We start from the raw sequence: 25,870 nt of genomic DNA on the forward strand, positions 1-25,870 counted from the left end.
CCTTGTGAAAAGCACAGTATAGATTTATTGTATCTTCCCTTAAAGGTAAAGTATGGTAACAATAATAAATAAAAAATGGCCCAGTGCACAGATTTTCTTTAATTGATTCACAGATGCAGGACAAGGAATGGATCGTTAGCGGATCTGTGTGACAAGGAAGGATAATTAGTTCATCATTATAGTTGTCTCTAAGGTAACAGGTCAGTGCTAGAGAGTAATGGTTTTTAAGCCCCCTTTGCCTCTGGGCTTTCAGATTTGTGGCTATTACATAGCCTCCTAGACTGGTCATTAGATATATAAAAAGCAGTGCATGGATTAGTTCCTCAGTTGTTCTGCACAGTGTTTGTCTTTTTTCTTCCCTTTTCTGGACGTGTTTAATGTCTTATAGAAAAACATGACTGTCCTGGATTCTTCCTACGATGCCAAAACTCTGAGGAAACTCTGCAGAGCCATCATCCAGAATACTTCTGCTCATGGGATTCCCAATATCTTCCGCTCAAGGCACTGGCTTCGTCGCCTCGTTTGGCTTTCTTTCGTCAGCCTTGCTCTGTTTTGTGCACTATGGCAGTGCACTGAAATGGTCATGACATACTACACATATCCCTCTCATGAGAAGATTATGCTCATCTCCAGTGCCAAGCTCAAGTTTCCAGCCGTCACCATCTGCAACCTGAACAGTGTCAAACTATCTGCTATTAAACGTAGCTTTGCCATGGCTACCTCACTGCAGGTGTGGACGTCTTTTATCAGATCCTTCTTTTTAAATGATCCCTCTTAGGTCAAAGTTGTTCATGCTAATGTCCTCTCTTGGTTTTACGGACAGCTGGGGGTTTAATATATATATGTACCTGTGTACTGTGTATGTATTTGCTTATGTATCTATATTTATATATATAATGTGTGTGTGTGTGTGTATATATATATATATAGTGTGTGTGTATATGTATAAATATATATATATATATAGTGTGTGTGTATATGTATAAATATATATATATATAGTGTGTGTGTGTATATGTATAAATATATATATATATAGTGTGTGTGTGTATATGTATAAATATATATATATATAGTGTGTGTGTGTATATGTATAAATATATATATATATAGTGTGTGTGTATATGTATAAATATATATATATATAGTGTGTGTGTATATGTATAAATATATATATATATAGTGTGTGTGTATATGTATAAATATATATATATATAGTGTGTGTGTGTATATGTATAAATATATATATATATATATAGTGTGTGTGTGTATATGTATAAATATATATATATATATATAGTGTGTGTGTGTATATGTATAAATATATATATATAGTGTGTGTGTGTATATGTATAAATATATATATATATAGTGTGTGTGTATATGTATAAATATATATATATAGTGTGTGTGTGTATATGTATAAATATATATATATATAGTGTGTGTGTGTATATGTATAAATATATATATATATATAGTGTGTGTGTGTATATGTATAAATATATATATATATAGTGTGTGTGTGTATATGTATAAATATATATATATATAGTGTGTGTGTGTATATGTATAAATATATATATATATAGTGTGTGTGTGTATATGTATAAATATATATATATATAGTGTGTGTGTGTATATGTATAAATATATATATATATAGTGTGTGTGTATATGTATAAATATATATATATAGTGTGTGTGTGTATATGTATAAATATATATATATATAGTGTGTGTGTGTGTATGTATAAATATATATATATATAGTGTGTGTGTGTATATGTATAAATATATATATATATATATAGTGTGTGTGTATATGTATAAATATATATATATATATAGTGTGTGTGTGTATATGTATAAATATATATATATATAGTGTGTGTGTGTATATGTATAAATATATATATATATAGTGTGTGTGTATATGTATAAATATATATATATATAGTGTGTGTGTGTATATGTATAAATATATATATATATAGTGTGTGTGTGTATATGTATAAATATATATATATATAGTGTGTGTGTATATGTATAAATATATATATATATAGTGTGTGTGTATATGTATAAATATATATATATATAGTGTGTGTGTGTATATGTATAAATATATATATATATATATATATAGTGTGTGTGTGTATATGTATAAATATATATATATATAGTGTGTGTGTGTATATGTATAAATATATATATATATAGTGTGTGTGTATATGTATAAATATATATATATAGTGTGTGTGTGTATATGTATAAATATATATATATATAGTGTGTGTGTGTATATGTATAAATATATATATATATAGTGTGTGTGTGTATATGTATAAATATATATATATATAGTGTGTGTGTATATGTATAAATATATATATAGTGTGTGTGTGTATATGTATAAATATATATATATATAGTGTGTGTGTGTATATGTATAAATATATATATATATAGTGTGTGTGTGTATATGTATAAATATATATATATATAGTGTGTGTGTGTATATGTATAAATATATATATATATAGTGTGTGTGTATATGTATAAATATATATATATAGTGTGTGTGTGTATATGTATAAATATATATATATATATAGTGTGTGTGTGTATATGTATAAATATATATATATATAGTGTGTGTGTGTATATGTATAAATATATATATATATAGTGTGTGTGTATATGTATAAATATATATATATAGTGTGTGTGTGTATATGTATAAATATATATATATATAGTGTGTGTGTGTATATGTATAAATATATATATATATAGTGTGTGTGTATATGTATAAATATATATATATATAGTGTGTGTGTGTATATGTATAAATATATATATATATAGTGTGTGTGTGTATATGTATAAATATATATATATATAGTGTGTGTATATGTATAAATATATATATATATATATAGTGTGTGTGTATATGTATAAATATATATATATATATATATATAGTGTGTGTGTATATGTATAAATATATATATATAGTGTGTGTGTATATGTATAAATATATATATATAGTGTGTGTGTGTATATGTATAAATATATATATATATAGTGTGTGTGTGTATATGTATAAATATATATATATATATAGTGTGTGTGTGTATATGTATAAATATATATATATATAGTGTGTGTGTGTATATGTATAAATATATATATATATATATATATATATAGTGTGTGTGTATATGTATAAATATATATATATAGTGTGTGTGTATATGTATAAATATATATATATAGTGTGTGTGTATATGTATAAATATATATATATATAGTATGTGTGTATATGTATAAATATATATATATAGTGTGTGTGTATATGTATAAATATATATATATATAGTGTGTGTGTATATGTATAAATATATATATATATATATATATATATATATATATATATATATAGTGTGTGTGTATATGTATAAATATATATATATATATATAGTGTGTGTGTATATGTATAAATATATATATATATATATAGTGTGTGTGTATATGTATAAATATATATATATATAGTATGTGTGTATATGTATAAATATATATATATATAGTGTGTGTGTATATGTATAAATATATATATATATATAGTGTGTGTGTATATGTATAAATATATATATATATAGTGTGTGTGTATATGTATAAATATATATATATATATATATATATATATATATATAGTGTGTGTGTATATGTATAAATATATATATATATATATATATATATAGTGTGTGTGTATATGTATAAATATATATATATATAGTGTGTGTGTATATGTATATATATATATATATATATATATATATATATATATATAGTGTGTGTGTATATGTATAAATATATATATATATATATAGTGTGTGTGTATATGTATAAATATATATATAGTGTGTGTGTATATGTATAAATATATATATATATAGTATGTGTGTATATGTATAAATATATATATATATAGTGTGTGTGTATATGTATAAATATATATATATATAGTGTGTGTGTATATGTATAAATATATATATATATAGTGTGTGTGTATATGTATAAATATATATATATAGTATGTGTGTATATGTATAAATATATATATATATATAGTATGTGTGTATATGTATAAATATATATATATATAGTGTGTGTGTATATGTATAAATATATATATATATAGTGTGTGTGTATATGTATAAATATATATATATATAGTATGTGTGTATATGTATAAATATATATATATATAGTGTGTGTGTATATGTATAAATATATATATATATAGTGTGTGTGTATATGTATAAATATATATATATATAGTGTGTGTGTATATGTATAAATATATATATATATAGTGTGTGTGTATATGTATAAATATATATATAGTGTGTGTGTATATGTATAAATATATATATATATATAGTGTGTGTGTATATGTATAAATATATATATATATATAGTGTGTGTGTATATGTATAAATATATATATATATAGTGTGTGTGTATATGTATAAATATATATATATATAGTGTGTGTGTATATGTATAAATATATATATATATAGTGTGTGTGTATATGTATAAATATATATATATATATATAGTGTGTGTGTATATGTATAAATATATATATATATATAGTGTGTGTGTATATGTATAAATATATATATATATAGTGTGTGTGTATATGTATAAATATATATATATATATAGTGTGTGTGTATATGTATAAATATATATATATATAGTGTGTGTGTATATGTATAAATATATATATATATAGTATGTGTGTATATGTATAAATATATATATATATATAGTATGTGTGTATATGTATATATATATATATATATATATATATATATATATATATATACATACAATGTGTGTGCATGTATGTATTTTTATATATATATATAATTATAGACAGCAGGCAGGCCAGCACTCACGGTTAACATTTCATCCACCCAGGGTGCTTCCATGGTATTGAAAGTAGTAAAGAATGGGGATGCACTCGCCAGGATTTCCAAAGTTACCTTTAATGTAACGTTTTGGGGTGTTACCCCCTTCGTCAGACAATACAAAATAACAATGTTATTTTGTATTGTCTGACGAAGGGGGTAACACCCCAAAACGTTACATTAAAGGCAACTTTGGAAATCCTGCCGAGTGCATCCCCATTCTTTACTACTATGTATGTATGTATATATATATATATATATATATATATATATATATATATATATATATATATATATAAAGTATATATCTATCTATCTATATATATTAATAACTAGATACCTTCAAAAGTATTGCCTAGTAAAACTAACTTGTAATTTAAGTATACATAGTTACAATTTATTAGTCCAACATTTTAGTACAATATTTATTGTCAAAGCCAAGTGACAAAACATTTCTCTCTCTTTGTTTCTTGTGTTAGTCTTCCTTATGCCTTGTAAAAATCGTTATTGCATGTTCCTCAGTTGTTTAATGATTACCTATACATCTTGTTACTAATGAGCAGGTTCATTACTGTTGCCAAGCAATCAACCGCTTGCTAAAAAGGGATGACTCTATTCTATATATAATGTAGATAATGTTACCACAATACAAACTTATAACGTATTATTTTAGGTCATGTGGAAGAAGTATTTACATTAACAGTATACATACTGTGCTACTCAGTAATTATCTGTGTTATGTTATAAAATAAGCCAGAGGAAGCACACTCACTATATCTGAAGCTACAGTTGTTTCACATTGTAGCATTGATACAAAATGCATACACAGTTACAGCAAACCTGAGTTGTTTAAATAACATATACTGATGAAGACAACTGCAGGTTATTAAAGTGTTTGATTGTAACCCAAAGCCTTATGTACAGTAAACTTTGATAATGGTAATGTAATTATTGTGTATATATTTTAATAGTGATAGCAATTCCCTGCTTTAGCTGGCTCTTTATATAACTGCGTTTGTCTGTAGCTGCAAACGGATAATGCCAAATAAATCTGGAGACCGTAAGATACTGTAATCAATGCCCTCTGTTTCAATAAATATAGGTGGCAGTGTTAGTAAAGTTAAAGGGACACTGAACCCAATTTTTTTCTTTCGTGATTCAGATAGAGCATGCAATTTTAAGCAACTTTCTAATTTACTCCTATTATCAATTTTTCTTTGTTCTCTTGCTATCTTTATTTGAAAAATAATGCATCTAAGGTTTTTTTTTTTTGGTTCAACACTCTGGACAGCACTTTTTTATTGGTGGATGAATTTATCCACCAATCAGCAAGGACAACCCAGGTTGTTCACCAAAAATGGGCCGGCATCTAAACTTACATTCTTGCATTTCAAATAAAGATACTAAGAGAATGAAGAAAATTTAATAATAGGAGTAAATTAGAAAGTTTCTTAAAATGTCATGCTCTATCTGAATCAGGAAAGAAAAAAAATTAGGCTCAGTGTCCCTTTAAGTAATTTGCAAAGTAATTCCGTAAATCTACTATTTATTAAATGATATGAAACCCAACATTTTTGTTTCGTGATACAGATAGTGCATGTGATTTTAAACAACTTTCTAAGTTACTTCTATTATCATTTTTTCTTTGTTCTCTTGGTATCTTTTATTGAAAAGCAGGGACGTATGCTTAGGAGCAAGCCCATTTCTGGACCACTATATGGCAGCAGTTTTTCAAGAATGTTATCCATTTGCAAGAGCACTAGATGGCAGCACTATTTCCTGCCACCTAGTACTCAAGATGCCTACCGAGGTATCTCTTCAACACAGAATATCATGGGAACTAACCAAATTTGATAATAGAAGTAAATTAGAAACTTTTTTTTAAATGGTATATCTGTCTGAATCCCAAAATAATTTTTTGGGGTTTCGTATACCTTTAAAGTCCATTAACACTTTTCCACAAAGAGCTGGTACATTACCATTAGCTGACGCGTTTCGCATAGAACTGTTTCAAAGATAACTGTGTTTGTCAGGATACCTTATTTTCAATAACCTATTATATGTAATGGAGTGTGGAGATTCTGACTTTATGCTCAAGGCGACTGAAGGATCCCTGATGTGTTTGTTACTATTTTTATTTCTTTAGGACTCTGGTCTAGAATTAACCCATAGGAGAAACAGATCCCATTCTATGAACATGTCCTCAGATTACCCAGATGAAAATGTCCAGTATGCTGGAGCCTTCAACAGGTTTGCATCTGAGTTCAACCAGTTGCCTGATGAGCAAAAGATCAGGATGGGTCATCAGCTGGAGGAAATGCTTATCTTCTGCAACTTCCATGGTCAGGAGTGCAACTCCAGGTAGGTCATGAGCTAGAGGAAATGCTTATCTTCTGTAACTTCCATGGTCAGAAGTGCAACTCCAGGTAGGTCATGAGCTAGAGCAAATGCTTATCTTCTGTAACTTCCATGGTCAGGAGTGCAACTCCAGGTAGGTCATCAGCTGGAGGAAATGCTTATCTTCTGCAACTTCCATGGTCAGGAGTGCAACTCCAGGTAGGTCATCAGCTGGAGGAAATGCTTATCTTCTGCAACTTCCATGGTCAGGAGTGCAACTCCAGGTAGGTCAACAGCTGGATGAAATGCTCATCTTATGCAACTTCCATGGTCAGGAGTACATCTCCAGGTAGGTCATCAGCTGGAGGAAATGCTTATCTTCTGCAACTTCTGTGGTCAGGAGTGCAACTCCAGGTAGGTCATCAGCTGGATGAAATGCTTATCTTCTGCAACTTCCATGTTCAGGAGCGCAACTCCAGGTAGGTACAGCTAAAAGCAAAGAAGCATATTAGTGGATGAATGTAAAGCTGCATTCCTATCATTGTATTGGTTTATCTTTCACAACATGAGGTAAAACATTTTGGAGGATAATTATTCAGAATCTTTTCAAAAGGTCTAGAATCTTCCCCAAATGTGGGAAATCAAATATATAATAATCTAAAGCTTTCAATGAATGTCTTGATAATTCCCCAGTAAAGGGTTTAACTAAAACTGAGATATTCCAGTGCTTAAAGGGACAGGAAGCCCAAATATTTTTCCTTCGTAACTGAGACAGAACATACAATTTTAAACAACTTTCCAATTTACTTATATTATCAAATGTGCTTCATTCTCTTGGTATCCTTTGTTGAAGGTGCAGCAATGCGCTACTGGAAGCTGTCTGAACACAAAAACAAGAGGCATATCAGCAGTTAGCTCCTAGTAGTGCATTGCTGCTCTTGATCCTACCTAGATATGCTTTTCAACAAAGGATACCAAGAGAATGAAGCAGATTAGTTAATAGAAGTAAATTGGACAGTTGTGGAAAATTGCATGCGCTACCTGTGTTTACTATCCCTTTAAAGGCTGTAAAAAAGAATATACTGTAGCTTTTGTGAGGAATTCAGGTTTAGTCACTTTCTTTAGTACAGGGAAATTCGTATTTCATGTCCTTTTTTGTGACTTGATAGAAATGAAATATTTTTCATTTATTTTTTAAATCAGTCTCTCTGTCTGTCTATATAGCATACAAACAGGCCAGTCCGAAGTTACCAATGGGCTGATTCAAGATTATTCTTGGTTTATAAAATGCCATTTACTCATACAGATATTTACGCTCTGTACAAACATTGCAGTTCCCATAAAATTACGAATGTTGTTAAAACTTTCATAATGAGGCATATTTAAGAAATGTCTTGCGGACCTAATCCGATATCGCTGAATGCGGAGAGCAATACGCTCTCCGCATTTAACATTGCACCAGCAGCTCACAAGAGGCCGCCAGCAGGGGGTGTCAATCAACCCGATCGTACTCGATCGGATTGAATTGTTGCGATTCCTGTCCGCCTGCTCATAGCAGGCGGACAGGGTTATGGAGCAGTGGTCTTTGTGACCGCTGCTTCATAACTGCTTTTTCTGGCGAGTCTGAAGACTCGCCAGAAACACGGGCCGTCAAGCTCCTTTCGGAGCTTGATAGATATTCCCCATAGTTTATTTGTCTTCACCTATAAATGTCTGCTCTTTTCAACTTACACCTATACAGTGCACTAAGAGGGCAAAGAGAGTTTGCTTGTACACGCTGATTAATCAGCCATCCCACACACCTAGGTGTAACTAGACAAAGCCAGACCTCTCCCTTGCTTCATCTATGCAGCTAATAAGGTTTAAAGCTTATACAGAAATCATTTTATACATCCAGTTTGTGTTAGACGTTAAAATTGCTACAGCTTCAAAACAAGTCTTAGGTGACAAACGGTGACTTCTATCAATTGCTGCACACCCAACTAATGATTTAATGAGGAAACAATAATGGGATTAAATGTAACATTTCTGATGAAATACAGGAAATCCACAAATCTGGAATTCCAAAATACAGAATTTTTCATTCACATTTAAAAATAAAATAATTACAAATGATCACTTTTACTCACCAGTAAGTCAAAATCTTCTCTGTCTGTATCTTTGATATGGTTTTTGTATTCTAAAATGCAAATAATAGTCTATATTTATTTAAAACAACACTGTACTACTTTTCTTATGGTAGCGTGTATACAAATATATTGAAAATATTAATTAGGTTGCATTTATAAACTTTATTATTACGATGTTTATATTGCCTAAATGACCAGATATTGTTTAAAGGGACAGTTTACAGTCTACTAAACTTATTGTTTAAAAAGATAGATAATCCTTTTATTAACTATTCCCCAGTTTTACACAGCCAACGGTTATATTACCATACTGTTTACCTCTTTGATTACCGTGTATGTAAGCTTCTGCAGACTGCCTCTTATTTCAGTTAATTTGACTGACTTGCATTTTAGCCAAACAGTGCTGACTCATAAATAACTCCATGGGAGTGGGCACAATGCTATCTACATGGCACACACAAACTAGCACGGTCTAGCTGCGAAAAACTGTCAAAATGCACTGAAATAAGAGGCGGACAAAGAAATGAGCATAGGAGCCTACCTAGGTTTAGCTGTCAACAAATACCACCAAAAGAACAAAGTAAATTTGATGATAAAAGTAAATTGAAAAGTTGTTTAAAATTGCATGCCCTATCTGAAAGTTTAATTTTGACTAGACTGTCCCTTTAAACTTTGTCCCATCCTCTCTCCAAAATGTCCTATTTTACAGATGCAAATATGTAAATATTCTAAAACACAAATGTTTTCTTGTCCCAAGCAGTTTGGATAAAAGGTTCTGTACAATTGTCTTCAGGAGTCCTCATATTTAAAGGGACACTGAACCCAATTTTTTTCTTTTGTGATTCAGACAGAGCAGGCAATTTTAAGCAACTTTCTAATTTACTCCTATTATCAATTTTTCTTCATTCTCTTGCTATCTTTATTTGAAAAAGAAGGCATCTAAGCTAAGGAGCCAGCCAAATTTTGGTTCAGAACACTGGGCAGCACTTGTTTATTGGTAGGTGAATTTGTCAACTAATCAGCAAGAACAACCCAGGTTGTTCACCAAAAATGGGCCGGCTTCTAAACTTACATTCTTGCTTTTCAAATAAAGATACCAAGAGAATGAAGAAAATTTGATAATAGGAGTAAATTAGAAATTTGCTTAAAATTGAATGCTCTATCTGAATCACAAAATATTTTTTTGGGTTCAGTGTCTCTTTAACAAATATGCAAAATATTCTCTGCGCTTATTTTTCTGCTGAGTTTGCAATTCTTTTTTTGTCTTTCAGTTTCTTTTCTGCGTTCATCAATTATAAATTTGGCAACTGTTATACCTTTAACTCTCAGAAAGGCTCAGATTTCAAAGGGAACCCTGTCAGTACTGATCCGCTTAATACCACCAAGGCTGGGTTTATGTACGGTGAGCATTAAATCCTAAATGAAATGTCTACATTTTGCTCAAATCCCTGCACTGAAAATTAAAGGGATGTGAACCCTAAATATTTTCTTTAGTGATTCAGACTGAGTATAGTACTGTATTTCTCTTGTAAGGTGTATCCAGTCCACGGGTTCATCCATTACTTGTGGGATATTCTCCTTCCCAACAGGAAGTTGCAAGAGGACACCCACAGCAGAGCTGTCTATATAGCTCCTCCCCTAACTGCCACTCCCAGTCATTCTCTTGCAACTCTCGACAAGAAAGGAAGTATCAAGAGATATGTGGTGACTTAGTGTAGTTTTACCTTCAATCAAAAGTTTGTTATTTTTAAACGGTACCGGCGTTGTACTGTTTTACTCTCAGGCAGAAATTAGAAGAAGAATTCTGCCTGGAGGTTTGATGATCTTAGCGGTTTGTAACCAAGGTCTATTGCTGTTCTCACACATAACTGAAGAATATGGGAAAACTTCAGTTGGGGGAACGGTCTGCAGATTACCTGCTTTGAGGTATGTTCAGATTTTTATTTCTAGAGAGATGAATAAGTTCTAGAAAATGCTGACAGAGCCTTGTGTATTTGAGGTAAGCCTGATGCAGTGATTTAACAGCGACTGGGATCATGCTTACAAAACAGGGCAATACTCATGTTAATATTCATATTACTTAGTGACAAAACGTTTACATGAATTCATATATAGGACGTTTTTTCTCAGAGGGAGATAAGTCTTTATTCAGGGCCTAGTTTCCACATGGCTAGTCAGATACTCCTGGGAGTATTTTCTTAAGGCCCTTCTAACATCCAGTAACATGGTGGGAGGGGCCTATGTTAGCGCTCTAACTACGCAGTTTTAATTCAGACTGAGACATCCAGCTTCCCTAGAGGTTTCCTCTGGCATCTGAGGACCATTTCAAAGGGGTTATTTCTGCACAAAATCGTTTTTGAGGGCAGGTAGGAGCCTCAGCAGAGCTGTGGCAAGGTGCTCAATTGACTTTTAACGTTTTTTAACGTTTTTCAATCTGGTTTGGGGCCTAAGGGGTTAATCATCCATTTGCAAGTGGGTGCAATGTTGCTTTAGTCCCTTACACACACTGTAAAAATTTCAAAGACTTTACTGTATTTTTACACTGTTTTGCAGTTTAAGTGCTAGTTTTTTTCTCTTAAAGGCACAGTAACTTTTTTGTTTAATTGCTGTTTCACCTTTATTAAAGTGTTTTCCAAGCTTGCTTGTCTCATTACTAGTCTGTTAAACATGTCTGACATAGAGGAAACTCCTTGTTCAATATGTTTTGAAGCCATGGTGGAACCCCCTCTTAGAATGTGTACCAAATGTACTGATATTTCTATAAACTATAAAGACCATATTATGGCGCTTAAAGATTTATCTCCAGGGGATTCTCTGACTGAAAAGAGGGAGATTATGCCATCCAGCTCTCCCCATGTGTCAGAACCTATAACTCCCGCTCAAGTGACGCCAAGTACATCTAGCGCGTCTAATTCTTTTACCTTACAGGACATGGCGGCAGTTATGAATGCTACCCTCTCAGAGGTATTCTCCAAACTGCCAGGGCTACAAGGAAAGCGAGACAGCTCTGGGGCTAGAACTAATACAGAGCTTTCTGACGCTTTAATGCCTGTGTCCGATATACCTTCACAATACTCAGAAGCCGAGGCAGGTGAGCTATCTGTGGGTGACATTTCAGAATCAGGGAAGGCGTTACTTCAGTCTGATTCTGAAATGACAGCGTTTAAATTTAAGCTTGAACACCTCCGCTTATTGCTTAGGGAGGTTTTAGCGACTCTGGATGACTGTGACCCCATTGTGGTTCCAGAGAAATTGTGTAAAATGGACAAATACTTTGCAGTGCCTGTTTACACTGATGTTTTTCCAGTCCCTAAGAGGTTTTCGGAAATTATTACTAAGGAATGGGATAGACCAGGTGTGCCGTTCTCTCCCCCTCCTGCTTTCAAAAAGATGTTTCCCAAAGATGCCGCCATACGGGACTCGTGGCAGACGGTTCCTAAGGTGGAGGGAGCAGTCTCTACCCTAGCTAAGCGTACAACTATCCCCGTCGAGGACAGTTGTGCTTTCCTAGATCCTATGGATAAAAAATTGGAGGGTCTCCTTAAGAAAATTTTTATACATCAAGGTTTTATTCTCCAGCCTCTTGCATGCATTGCCCCAGTTTCTGCTGCAGCGGCTTTTTGGTTTGAGTCTCTTGAGGAGGCTCTACAGGTAGAGACCCCGCTAGACGATATTCTAGACAGGATTAAAGCTCTTAAGTTAGCTAACTCCTTTATTTCTGACGCCATTTTTCATTTAGCCAAGCTAACGGCTAAGAATTCAGGTTTTGCCATTTTGGCGCGTAGGGCTCTATGGCTTAAGTCCTGGTCAGCAGACGTTACTTCAAAGTCTAAGCTTCTTAACATCCCCTTCAAGGGACAGACCCTATTCGGGCCTGGTCTGAAGGAGATCATTTCTGATATTACTGGAGGAAAAGGTCACGCCCTTCCTCAGGATAGGTCCAATAAGTTAAGGACCAAACAGAATAATTTTCGTTCCTTTCGAAACTTCAAGAGTGGCGCAGCTTCAATTTCCTCTAATGCAAAACAAGAGGGAAATTTCGCCCAGTCCAAACCAGTCTGGAGACCTAACCAGGCTTGGAACAAGGGGAAGCAGGCCAAGAAACCTGCGGCTGCCTCTAAGACAGCATGAAGGAGTAGCCCCCGATCCGGGACCGGATCTAGTAGGGGGCAGACTTTCTTTCTTCGCCCAGGCTTGGACAAGAGACGTCCAGGATCCCTGGGCATTAGAGATTGTTTCCCAGGGATATCTTCTGAACTTCAAAGCTTCATCTCCAAAGGGGAGATTTCATCTCTCACAATTATCTGTAAACCAGATAAAGAGAGAGGCATTCTTACGTTGTGTTCAAGACCTACTGGTTATGGGAGTGATCCACCCAGTTCCAAGGGAGGAACAAGGGCAGGGCTTCTATTCAAATCTGTTTATAGTTCCCAAAAAAGAGGGAACTTTCAGACCAATCTTGGATCTCAAGATCCTAAACAAATTTCTCAGGGTCCCATCCTTCAGGATGGAGACTATCCGAACCATCCTCCCTATGATCCAGGAGGGTCAATATATGACTACCGTGGACGTAAAGGATGCTTATCTCCACATCCCGATTCACAGAGATCATCATCAGTTCCTCGGGTTCGCCTTCTTAGACAGGCATTACCAGTTTGTGGCTCTTCCCTTCGGGTTAGCCACGGCACCAAGAATCTTTACGAAAGTTCTAGGGTCCCTACTGGCGGTTCTAAGGCCACGGGGCATAGCAGTGGCTCCTTACCTAGACGACATTCTGATACAGGTGTCGACTTTTCAAATCGCCAAGTCCCATACAGACATTGTTCTGGCCTTTCTGAGATCTCACGGGTGAAAGGTGAACGAAGAAAAGAGTTCTCTCTCCCCTCTCACAAGAGTTTCCTTCCTAGGAACACTGATAGATTCAGTAGAAATGAAAATTTTTCTGACAGAGGTCAGGTTATCAAAGCTTCTAACTTCCTGCCTTCATTCCACTTCTCGGCCGTCAGTGGCTCAGTGTATGGAAGTAATCGGCCTAATGGTAGCAGCAATGGACATAGTTCCATTTGCCCGCCTACATCTCAGACCACTGCAACTTTGTATGCTCAATCAGTAGAATGGGGATTACACAGATTTGTCCCCTCTGCTAAATCTGGATCAAGAGACCAGGGATTCTCTTCTCTGGTGGTTATCTCGGGTCCATCTGTCCAGGGGAATGAGTTTCCGCAGGCCAGAGTGGACTATAGTGATGACAGATGCCAGCCTTCTGGGCTGGGGCGCGGTCTATAACTCCCTGAAGGCTCAGGGTTCGTGGACTCAGGAGGAAGCCCTCCTTCCAATAAACATTCTGGAACTAAGAGCGATATTCAATGCTCTTCAGGCTTGGCCTCAACTAGCTGCGGTCAGGTTCATCAGTTTTCAGTCGGACAATATCACGACTGTAGCCTATATCAACCATCAGGGGGGAACAAGAAGCCCCCTGGCAATGTTGGAGGTTTCAAAGATAATTCTATGGGCAGAGGTTCACTCTTGCCATCTCTCAGCTATCCATATCTCAGGAGTAGAGAACTGGGAGGCGGATTTTCTAGATTGCCAAGATCAAGCAGGAGAGAGCTTCAGTGATTTTGATAGCACCTGCGTGGCCATGCAGGACTTGGTATGCAGATCTGGTGGACATGTCATCCCTTCCACCATGGTCTCTGCCACTGAGGCAGGACCTTCTACTCCAAGGTCCTTTCAAACATCCAAATCTAATTTCTCTGCGACTGACTGCTTGGAGATTGAACGCTTGATTTTATCAAAACGCGGTTTCTCCGAGTCGGTCATTGATATCTTAAATCAGGCTCGAAAGCCTGTCACCAGGAAAATCTATCATAAGATATGGTGTAAATATCTTCATTGGTGTGAATCCAAGGGTTACTCATGGAGTAAAGTCAGGATTCCTAGGATATTATCCTTTCTCCAAGAAGGATTGGAGAAGGGATTGTCAGCTAGTTCCTTAGAGGGACAGATTTCTACTCGGCTATTGCGAATCATGTCCGCTCAACCTCGCTAAATGCCGACATTTATCATTGCATGAGCATTTTGAGTTAAATGCTTGTGCGATGCTGCCCCTTACTCACTGGCAGCCAATCGGCCGTTAGCAGGGGCTGTCAATCATCCTGATCGTATTGGGATGATTTCAATCCGCCACCTAAAAGGTGGCGGGCAGGTTAAGGAGCAGCGGTCTTATGACCTCTGCTTCTTAACTTCCCTTTCAGGCGAGCCTTAACAATGGGGCTCCGAAGCAGCATCCACTGCCTAAAGTGAATGTCAACTTTCAAGAATAAGTGCCCGGTTTTTAAAAATACTATTAAAAACAGGGGCACTTTCATTCATGAAAGTTTACATTTCACCGGTTTTGTTAAAATATTTAACTTTTCTTCTTGAAGCTAGAAAAGCAATTTCCTCTCTTGCCGCTCGTCACTTCATATGTCAGCAATAACGAATCCAGCTTCCTCCAATCATGGCGTTGCCTCAGGCAATGATTCCCCAGGGGGGGGGGAGCTGTGATTGGAGGATGCCGTATTCCTCATTGCTGACGTAAGAAGAGCCGAGCGGCAGGAGGGGGGAATTTCTTTTTCCGGCTTCAAGAAGGAAAGTTAACAAAACCGGTGAAATGTAAACGTTCATGAATAAAAGTGCCCCTGTTTTTAATAGGAGTTTTATAAACCGGACACTCATTCTTGAAAGTTGAGATTCACTTTAACGAATGGAGCCCCATGAGAACAAAGAAAATTTGATAACAGAAGTCAATTAGAAAGTTGTTTGCAATTATAAAATTGCATGCTCTGGGGCATATTTATCAAGCTCCGAATGGAGCTTGATGCCCCGTGTTTCTGGCGAGCCTGCAGGCTCGCCAGAAACAGCAGTTATGAAGGAGCGGTCACAAAGACCGCTGCTCCATAACCTGTCCGCCTGCTCTGAGCAGGCGGACAGACATCGCCGGAAATCAACCCGATCGAGTACGATCGGGTTGATTGACACCCCCCTGCTGGCGGCCCATTGGCCGCGAGTCTGCAGGGGGCGGCGTTGCACCAGCAGCTCTTGTGAGCTGCTGGTGCAATGCTGAATACGGCGAGCGTATTGCTCGCCGTATTCAGCGAAGTCTACCGAACCTGATCCGCACTGTCGGATCAGGTCCACCAGACTTTGATAACTTGGGGCCTTAGTCTGAATCATGAAAGGAAATAATTGGGTTTCATGTCCCTTAGAATGCTGCCATATATGGGATATTATTTCTATTATGCTGTGAGATACGGGTCATCTAAATAAAGGCATTTCAAAATATATGACACTTCTTAAATCTGTGTTATTGTTATTGTTTATTTGTAGTGATGCCAAATTCCGTACACTAATACATAGTAAAAAAGAGCACTGCCGATACATAAAACGGACTAAATAAAACAAGTTAGTGGAAGAGGAGTAGAGCTTTGCTCTGAAGAACTTACAATCTACAGGTTGTAGGTTGAGGAGAAAGGAGATATAGCTGGTTGTGTGGCTTGTAGCTGCAGTCGAGAGAACTGGCAGTTCACAAATTATTTTGGGCTTGGTTACAAGTTAGCTCAATCATGATATTGGTTAATGCGACCCGGGCTAAATTGCGCACGTATTACAAGTTTAAAGTAAACGCGTTTGCTGAAGGGCAAACTAAATTAGCACGCATCGCGTTTGTACGAGTGAAGACCTAGGGGTACATTTTCCAAGCAAGTGGATGCTGCTTATTCCGTGTGAGCCTCCTGGCTCACCAGAAACAGGAGCTAAGAAGCAGCAGTCTTAAGACCGCTGCTCCTTAACTCGTCCGCCACCTTTTAGGTGGCGGACTGCAATCATCCCGATCAGATATGATAGGAATGATTGACAACCTCTGCTAGCGGCCGATTGGCCACAAATGTGCAGTGGGCAGCATTGCACAAGCATTTCTTGTAAAATGCTTCTGCAATGATAAATGCCGGCAGCGTATGCGTATTTAGCAATGTCGGGAGGACATAATTCGCTACAGCAAATCATGTCCTCCTGACATTTGATAAATTGGCCCCCTAGAGTTAAGGGTAAGGATTATGCATATAAATATTTTAAAAAATATATAAAAGGGTTAAAATGCATATGGTATATGGCAAGGTATTTGAATGGAAAGGGCTGTATATATACTGTACTGTATACTGTATATATATATATATATATATATATATATATATATATATATATATATATATATATTTATATATACACACAATTTGGAGCCCTTTCTATTCAAATATCTAAAACTTGAAAAAGCATTTTAAATCAATTTTAATATTTTATAATGTTCTTACTATGTATTTCATGTAACTATTTTTAATTTCTATGTTCTTTGCATAGTAGAAAATTTTCTTTGTATTTTTAAATATATATTCCTATGTTTAACTGTATATATCTATAGTATACCTATATATGTTTATATAGATATATAGGTATAGATATACAGATATATTAAGATATATATTTTACCAAAAATTAATCAGATATACAGAAATATATATTAAAAAATAAAAATAATATTTTTCTTTTATGTGAAGAACATTGGAATGTAAAATACTCATAACTAGTTGGGTTTAGCGATGTAGGTATAACGCGGTGAGCGATACGTGTTTTTTATTTCTTCAGCTCCATTGAAATCTATATGGAGAAGTTAGCACTGTTGCGATATCCAAAGTCCTGAAGTGAGCACGCATCGGGTTTCGCTTGTTCACAAACAATTTACTTTGAACCTGTAATACGCACACTAACTTGACTGCGTTAAAAGTTTCGTTTGAGATGTGTTTGCGTGCGTGTGACAAAAAAAAAATAGTGAGTCAGTTGTAATCTAGTTCTTTGTTGGTTAGGATAAAGAGGAACTTTCACAGGAAAGAGGGTAAAGCCTCTGTAAATAGGTGAGATTTCAATCAGCACTTGATGCTACTCAAGGTGGGAGACAATCGAATGGACCTGAAAAGTGACAGTGGTGGGATTCAGTCAGTTCTCTAAAATTCTAGAAAGTGTGAGGCCTGGCCAAGGGAGGGCACCTTTATATAGTGCAAACTATTAAAGGGACAGTCTACTTGAAATGTTTTATTGTTTAAAAAGAACAGATAATCCCTTTATTACCCATTCCCCAGCTTTGCACAACCAACACTGTTATATTAATATAATTTTTACCTCTGTGATTACCTTGTATCTAAGTCTCTGCAGACTGCCCCCTTGTCTCAGTGTTTTTTTTACAAACTTGCATTTTAGTCAATTAATGCTGGTTCCTGCATAACTCCACGGGAGTGAGCACAATGTTATCTATATGGCACACATGAAGTAGCACTGTCTGGCTGCAAAAAGCTAATAAAATGTACTGAGATAAGCGGTAGCCTTTAAGGACATAGGATTTAGAGGTTATATTAATATAACAATATTGGTTATACAAAGCTGGGGAATGGACGTTATCTATCTTTTTAAACAATAAAAAAAATCAAATAGACTGTCCCTTTAAGGTCTGCCCATCTCCAGTTAAATTTTTTGTTTTTCTACTTTTCTGTATGCAAATAATCCTTAGGAACTTTGCCTTCCTGAGGGTCTGATATTCAAAACTTTGCCGCTCAGGTGAGATGATCTAAGAAATCTCGTCAGTACGGTGAGACCCTAAAAAAAAATAATCAGAAACATAAAGAGATTCCTACCTTACAATACAAGGTAAAAAATGCCAAAGATTTTGTGTGATTTCTCTCCATGGCAGCGAGGTTTTTAATATCAGGCCCTGTAGGTGATAGGAGCAACCGCACATTGACTTTTAACCCTTTGTGCTGTACAAGAGTATTGCTGCACTTCTAGTAATGAGGCTCATACAGGCTAACATTTACATAAGGAGTTACCACCAAATTACCAGGCAATACCCTTCTGAGCAAAAAACAAATAAAGCTGTTCTTTAAGGGGTTAGACAGATGAGCTACCAGTCACAGGGCCACCCTTGGCATTTGTGGGGCCCTGGGCAAGACACATTTGTGGGGGCCTCTTACCCAGACCCCTATTTCCCCTTCTTCTGAATGCCCTGCCCCCTGTACAGCTCCCCCCATCTCAGCATACAGTGTGCCCTATTTATACCATAAACACGTCTTCATACACTAAATAACGGCTGTACATTGCACCTTCTCATCCCCTCACCCCTGATGACAGCGCAGGGCACTGGTCTGGAGCCCCTATCGCCCTACCCAAAGTTGTTTTCTCTGAAAGGTCTAAGAGGGCTAATAGAGACTGAATCCTCCGGAGTTCTGTATGACCCAAGTTCAACTCTTCTGCTTTTTATTAAAAGGTAAAATCACACCTTGGAAATAAATATTTTTTGTAACTGTTAAAGGGACATGAAACCTAAAATTTCTCTTACATGATTCAGATAGAGAATGTTTTTTTTTTTAAAGTTTCCAATTTACTTCTATTATCAGATTTGCTTCATTCTCTTGTTATTCTTTGCTGAAGAGATATCTAGATAGGTAGCGTGCACATGTCTGGAGCACTTGTGCTGCCATCTAGTGCTCTTACTAATGTATAACATTGTAGCAATACTGCTGCCATATAGTGCTGCAGAGACGTGCACGCTCCTGATCTTACCTTCCTGTTTTTCAACAAAGGATAACAAGAAAACGAAGAACATTTGATAATAGAAGTACATTGGAAAGTTGTTTATAATATTCAGGTTTTATGTCCCTTTAACTCCAGAGCCGTCGCTAGCACTCACCCACCTTGAGAGCAATCTGGGGGCTTCCAACGACTCCCGCCTCAGCGATCAGGCCTGTATAGTTACAGGCATCGCCAGGGCCTCCCATTACGCAATGATGTGATGATGTCACTGCACAACTTTATTTAAAATTTACAATGCAAAATACAGGGAGTGCAGAATTATTAGGCAAATGAGTATTTTGACCACATCATCCTCTTTATGCATGTTGTCTTACTCCAAGCTGTATAGGCTCGAAAGCCTACTACCAATTAAGCATATTAGGTGATGTGCATCTCTGTAATGAGAAGGGGTTTGGTCTAATGACATCAACACCCTATATCAGGTGTGCATAATTATTAGGCAACTTCCTTTCCTTTGGCAAAATGGGTCAAAAGAAGGACTTGACAGGCTCAGAAAAGTCAAAAATAGTGAGATATCTTGCAGCGGGATGCAGCACTCTTAAAATTGCAAAGCTTCTGAAGCGTGATCATCGAACAATCAAGCGTTTCATTCAAAATAGTCAACAGGGTCGCAAGAAGCGCGTGGAAAAACCAAGGCGCAAAATAACTGCCCATGAACTGAGAAAAGTCAAGCGTGCAGCTGCCAAGATGCCACTTGCCACCAGTTTGGCCATATTTCAGAGCTGCAACATCACTGGAGTGCCCAAAAGCACAAGGTGTGCAATACTCAGAGACATGGCCAAGGTAAGAAAGGCTGAAAGACGACCACCACTGAACAAGACACACAAGCTGAAACGTCAAGACTGGGCCAAGAAATATCTCAAGACTGATTTTTCTAAGGTTTTATGGACTGATGAAATGAGAGTGAGTCTTGATGGGCCAGATGGATGGCCCCGTGGCTGGATTGGTAAAGGGCAGAGAGCTCCAGTCTGACTCAGATGCCAGCAAGGTGGAGGTGGAGTACTGGTTTGGGCTGGTATCATCAAAGATGAGCTTGTGGGGCCTTTTCGGGTTGAGGATGGAGTCAAGCTCAACTCCCAGTCCTACTGCCAGTTTCTGGAAGACACCTTCTTCAAGCAGTGGTACAGGAAGAAGTCTGCATCCTTCAAGAAAAACATGATTTTCATGTAGGACAATGCTCCATCACACGTGTCCAAGTACTCCACAGCGTGGCTGGCAAGAAAGGGTATAAAAGAAGAAAATCTAATGACATGGCCTCCTTGTTCACCTGATCTGAACCCCATTGAGAACCTGTGGTCCATCATCAAATGTGAGATTTACAAGGAGGGAAAACAGTACACCTCTCTGAACAGTGTCTGGCTGTGGTTGCTGCTGCACGCAATGTTGATGGTGAACAGATCAAAACACTTACAGAATCCATGGATGGCAGGCTTTTGAGTGTCCTTGCAAAGAAAGGTGGCTATATTGGTCACTGATTTGTTTTTGTTTTGTTTTTGAATGTCAGAAATGTATATTTGTGAATGTTGAGATGTTATATTGGTTTCACTGGTAAAAATAAATAATTGAAATGGGTATATATTTGTTTTTTGTTAAGTTGCCTAATAATTATGCACAGTAATAGTCACCTGCACACACAGATATCCCCCTAAAATAGCTAAAACTAAAAACAAACTAAAAACTACTTCCAAAACTATTCAGCTTTGATATTAATGAGTTTTTTGGGTTCATTGAGAACATGGTTGTTGTTCAATAATAAAATTAATCCTCAAAAATACAACTTGCCTAATAATTCTGCACTCCCTGTATAGGGAAAGGGGGCATGCTGCTTAGAAGCCTGTATCTCAGGCATCTAAGCAACTACAGACCGCAAGACCCACCGTTGGAAAGGTAATTGCATAACCTTTCCAGTGGTATAAGTCTGTGGGGGGGGGGTAAAATTTTTTTTTTTTTTTTTTTTTAAATAGTAAAAGACAAAAAAAAATTAAATCCAGCTTAGCACTCAAAGGGTTAAGCTTTATTAGTGTTCGCCTTTCAATTTAATTTTAAGAGCTTCATGTAATTGTATAGTAAATACAACTTATAATTATTTAATGATTACGCTAAACATCACGGTAATGATCCCCTATAATCAAAGAGCTGCTATGTTTATAGTACAGTTCATGTATAATTGTCTTGAAAATGATTCTATTAATCATACAATTATGTCATAATCCTATAGAACTATGGGTTACTAGTTTACATCTCTGGCAGGTTTGCACCTGGAACTTTTCATTCAACAGATTGAGTATGTCCGAGATATGACACACTCAGCCGGAATCAGATTACTCATTCATGATCAACTACAGATGCCATTTCCAGAGGACGAGGGTGTGAACGTGCCGCCAGGAGCTGAGACTGACATTGGCATGATGAAGGTACAGTCACCTAAACCAACATCTTTATTATTTTATCTTTAAAGGAATATTCTGGGCAAAATTTAAATGCACATAGATGAACTACTTAGCAATATACTTGTATTAGAAAAAATGTGTCCAGTAAAAGTTTCCCCTGTTTTAGTGCTAACGTATCTGCACGTGCATGTGATGCGTAGCTAGATATTCTCAGTGCACCAGCATTTTAAATACTGCAGCTGCTCAGAGCGCCAGTGGGCTTGTATAATGTCAGCAATTAACAAACTAAGTCATGGGGGGATATTTATCAAGCGACCTAGTTATCAAAGCCTACAGACCGGGCAAAAGTTGAAATCTGTGACGTAACATACGATCCACCAGTCTCAATCCGACACAGATCAATGCTTACGTCATTACAGATGTTCCGAATACACATTCGGCACTATTTGACAATTTTTAAAAGTTCCGGCCCAGCGTACCTGGTTTTCAATCCGCCACCCTGGAGGCCGCGGATGCCATAGGAATTAATGGAAGTCTGAAAGCACCAAAAGCTTATGTTCAATGCTGCCAGATATCCCATTGATTTCTATGGTAGAAAAACACCCTAACATAACCCCTGAGTCTAAACACCCCTAATCTGCCGCCCCGACATCGCTGCCACCTACATAATGTTATTAACCCCTATCCCGCCGCTCCCGGACCCCACCGCAACTAAATAAAAGTATTAACCCCTATCCCACCGCTCCCGGACCCCACCGCAACTAAATAAATGTATTAACCCCTAAACACTATAAACCTAACACTAACCCCCGACGATCCACTTACAGTTTTTGAAGTTCCGCTTGAAGGATCCATCCAGCCGGCAAGAAGTCTTCATCCATGCGGCCTCTTCTATCTTCATCCGGCACGGAGCGGGTCCATCCTGAAGACATCCGATGAGGAGCTCCTCTTTAATACGGTTTCCGCCGTAAACTGGATCATGAATGCAAGTGACGTCATCCAAGATGGCTTCCCTTGCATTCCTAATGGCTGAAAGGTTCCAATCAGCCAATAGGATTAGAGCCGCTAAAATCCTATTGGCTGTTCCAATCAGCCAATATGATTTGAGCAGCTCTCATCCTATTGGCTGTTCCAATCAGCTATTTAGTTTATGGCGATGTGGGGGGCTGGTGGTTTAGGGGTTATTAGGTTTAGTAAGTGGTAGTGATGTGGGAGGCCAGGGGTTTAGGGGTTAATACATTTATTTAGTTGCGGTGGGGTCCGGGAGCGGCGGAATAGGGGTTAATACTTTTATTTAGTTGCGGTGGGGTCCAGGAGCAGCGAGATAGGGGTAAACATTTTAGTATAGTGGCGGTGTTTACTGACCGGGTATAAATAAAGTTGGTAAAAAGCCGAATAGCAGCAAGATCGATGACTGTTTAGTTAACAACAGTCCGCTGCTCATCGCCCCGTACTGGGTGCACGGCTTTTTGCCGGCTTTTTTGATAAAGATGGAGATCGTATTCAGTTCCACGGCCGTGATGTTAGGCGAGGGTATTGGTGCAGTCGAATGCAAGAAAGTTGACGGCTTGATAGATAGGCCTCATTACCAGATGATACAAGCACTTTAGGCTCTCTGAGCATGTGTTGTGTATAAAATGCTGGTGCACGGTGCATACTTAAATACACTTTTGAAACAGCTATAGCTTTTTTTTTTTTAGAAGCATTTTTGCTAATTCATGTATATTACAAAAATGCTTCTATTCTAAACTGAAATGCATCAATGTGGATTTCAACGTTTGGCTGAAATGTCCCTTTAAATACTACATGTTAACATATACATGTAATAAGCCTCTTAGTTTAAAGGGATACTAAACCCATTTTTTTTTTCTTTCTTTAATGATTCAGATAGAGGGGGCGAATTATCAAGCTCCGAATTGATGCCCCTGTTTCGGCGTGAGCCTTCAGGCTCGCCGGAAACAGTAGTTATGAAGCAGCGGTCTGAAGACCGATGCTCCATAACTTGTCTGCTGCCTCTGAGGCTGCAGTCTTCAATCCGCCTGATCCTATACGATCGGTCTGATTGACACCCCCCTGCTAGCAGCTGATTGGCATCAAATCTGCAGGGGGCGGCATTGCACAAGCAGTTCACCAGAACTGCTTGTGCAATGATAAATGCCGACAGCGTATGTGTCCGCCAGACACACGATAAATCGGCCCCTTAGTCTCTCAACAAAATAGAATTAAAAACTCCTTAATACTATAATACCAGCACACATCAAACACGAATTGCACTCTGGAAGCAATTCATAGGAGAACACAGATAAAATACAAAAAAGATGTGGCGCTAGAAAGCTGTGGTATTTTGAAATCAAACAATGCTAAAAAAGAGAGTATATATATCTCTTAAAAACACTTAAATACTGCAATAAGAGTCATAAAATACAGATATATTCAATATATACACTAATATTTAATCAGACACAGTGGGATAATAAATATATATACACACAACATATAATAAAGCACACCTTATTATACTAATCAGAAAATAACAATATGTATACCACCGGTGGTTAATATGATTTACAATAAATAGTTAATTAATATGCTCTAATAAAATTAAACTAATAAATTATGTCAGATGCTAAAATACTGTGAATACAGTTAGACCCACAAAAACGATCGTATGAAATAAGCGTTCAATAAGGCAGTCTGTTGTTCAGCACTTTGTAAGGTAACAGTTAGCCGGTTTAAGGATAATTTATCCACTGAAGCAAAAATGTTTCCAAAAAGTAGTTGACAAATACCTTAGGCTACGGGACTGTGTATCCAGGGCAGACTCTCTTAGGTTCAGAGTCACGATAGGAGTATAGAGATCACCGTAATTCTTGGGTGTCCACGTCCTCCTCGTAGCTAGGGATTTCCTCCGTCGAACACTTTTGGCGTGTGACGTCGTAACCCTTGTCACATGGGTGTAATCCTCCAATCACTGAGGGAGTTTCTCCGCTTCCAAATCCAAATGCGGGAAGTTTAAAATCAGTTCACACAGAGCGCTCTGTAATGGTGATAGTTCTCCCCAAGTCAAGATCAGTGTTGCATCTACGCGTTTCAGCCGTGTGATGGCCTTTATCAAGATGTATAAACTGATCCAAGTACTGCCTTTATATAGCCTTAACCACTTCCTGTATACAATCAATTAATTTCTGATTGTTAAAGTCCAATCTTTCTTTTTAGCATCTTAAAGTCAATTTAAAAAATATATATAAATCACTTAATAAACTTAATTAAAACTTTAACTAAAAACGGAAATTCATACAATATTTAAAAAGTTATAAATATGAAAATAGAACGAAATATACAAATC

The 25,870-nt window shown here is 36.5% G+C and overlaps 1 protein-coding gene across 1 annotated transcript in view; it reads left to right on the forward strand.

The window, feature by feature from the left end:
• The first annotated feature begins 394 nt into the window (after nucleotides 1-394).
• The window catches only part of LOC128642671 (amiloride-sensitive sodium channel subunit gamma-like), a 169,874-nt gene continuing 144,398 nt past the window's right edge, over nucleotides 395-25,870 (forward strand). Inside the window, exons 1-4 of the mRNA XM_053695453.1 lie at nucleotides 395-730; nucleotides 7,138-7,352; nucleotides 10,729-10,859; nucleotides 22,385-22,548. Coding sequence (XP_053551428.1) covers nucleotides 395-730; nucleotides 7,138-7,352; nucleotides 10,729-10,859; nucleotides 22,385-22,548 — 846 coding nt within the window. The remainder of the gene's footprint in view (nucleotides 731-7,137; nucleotides 7,353-10,728; nucleotides 10,860-22,384; nucleotides 22,549-25,870) is intronic.

The sequence above is a fragment of the Bombina bombina genome, chromosome 12 (genome assembly GCF_027579735.1).
Source record: "Bombina bombina isolate aBomBom1 chromosome 12, aBomBom1.pri, whole genome shotgun sequence".
Taxonomy (NCBI): domain Eukaryota; kingdom Metazoa; phylum Chordata; class Amphibia; order Anura; family Bombinatoridae; genus Bombina; species Bombina bombina.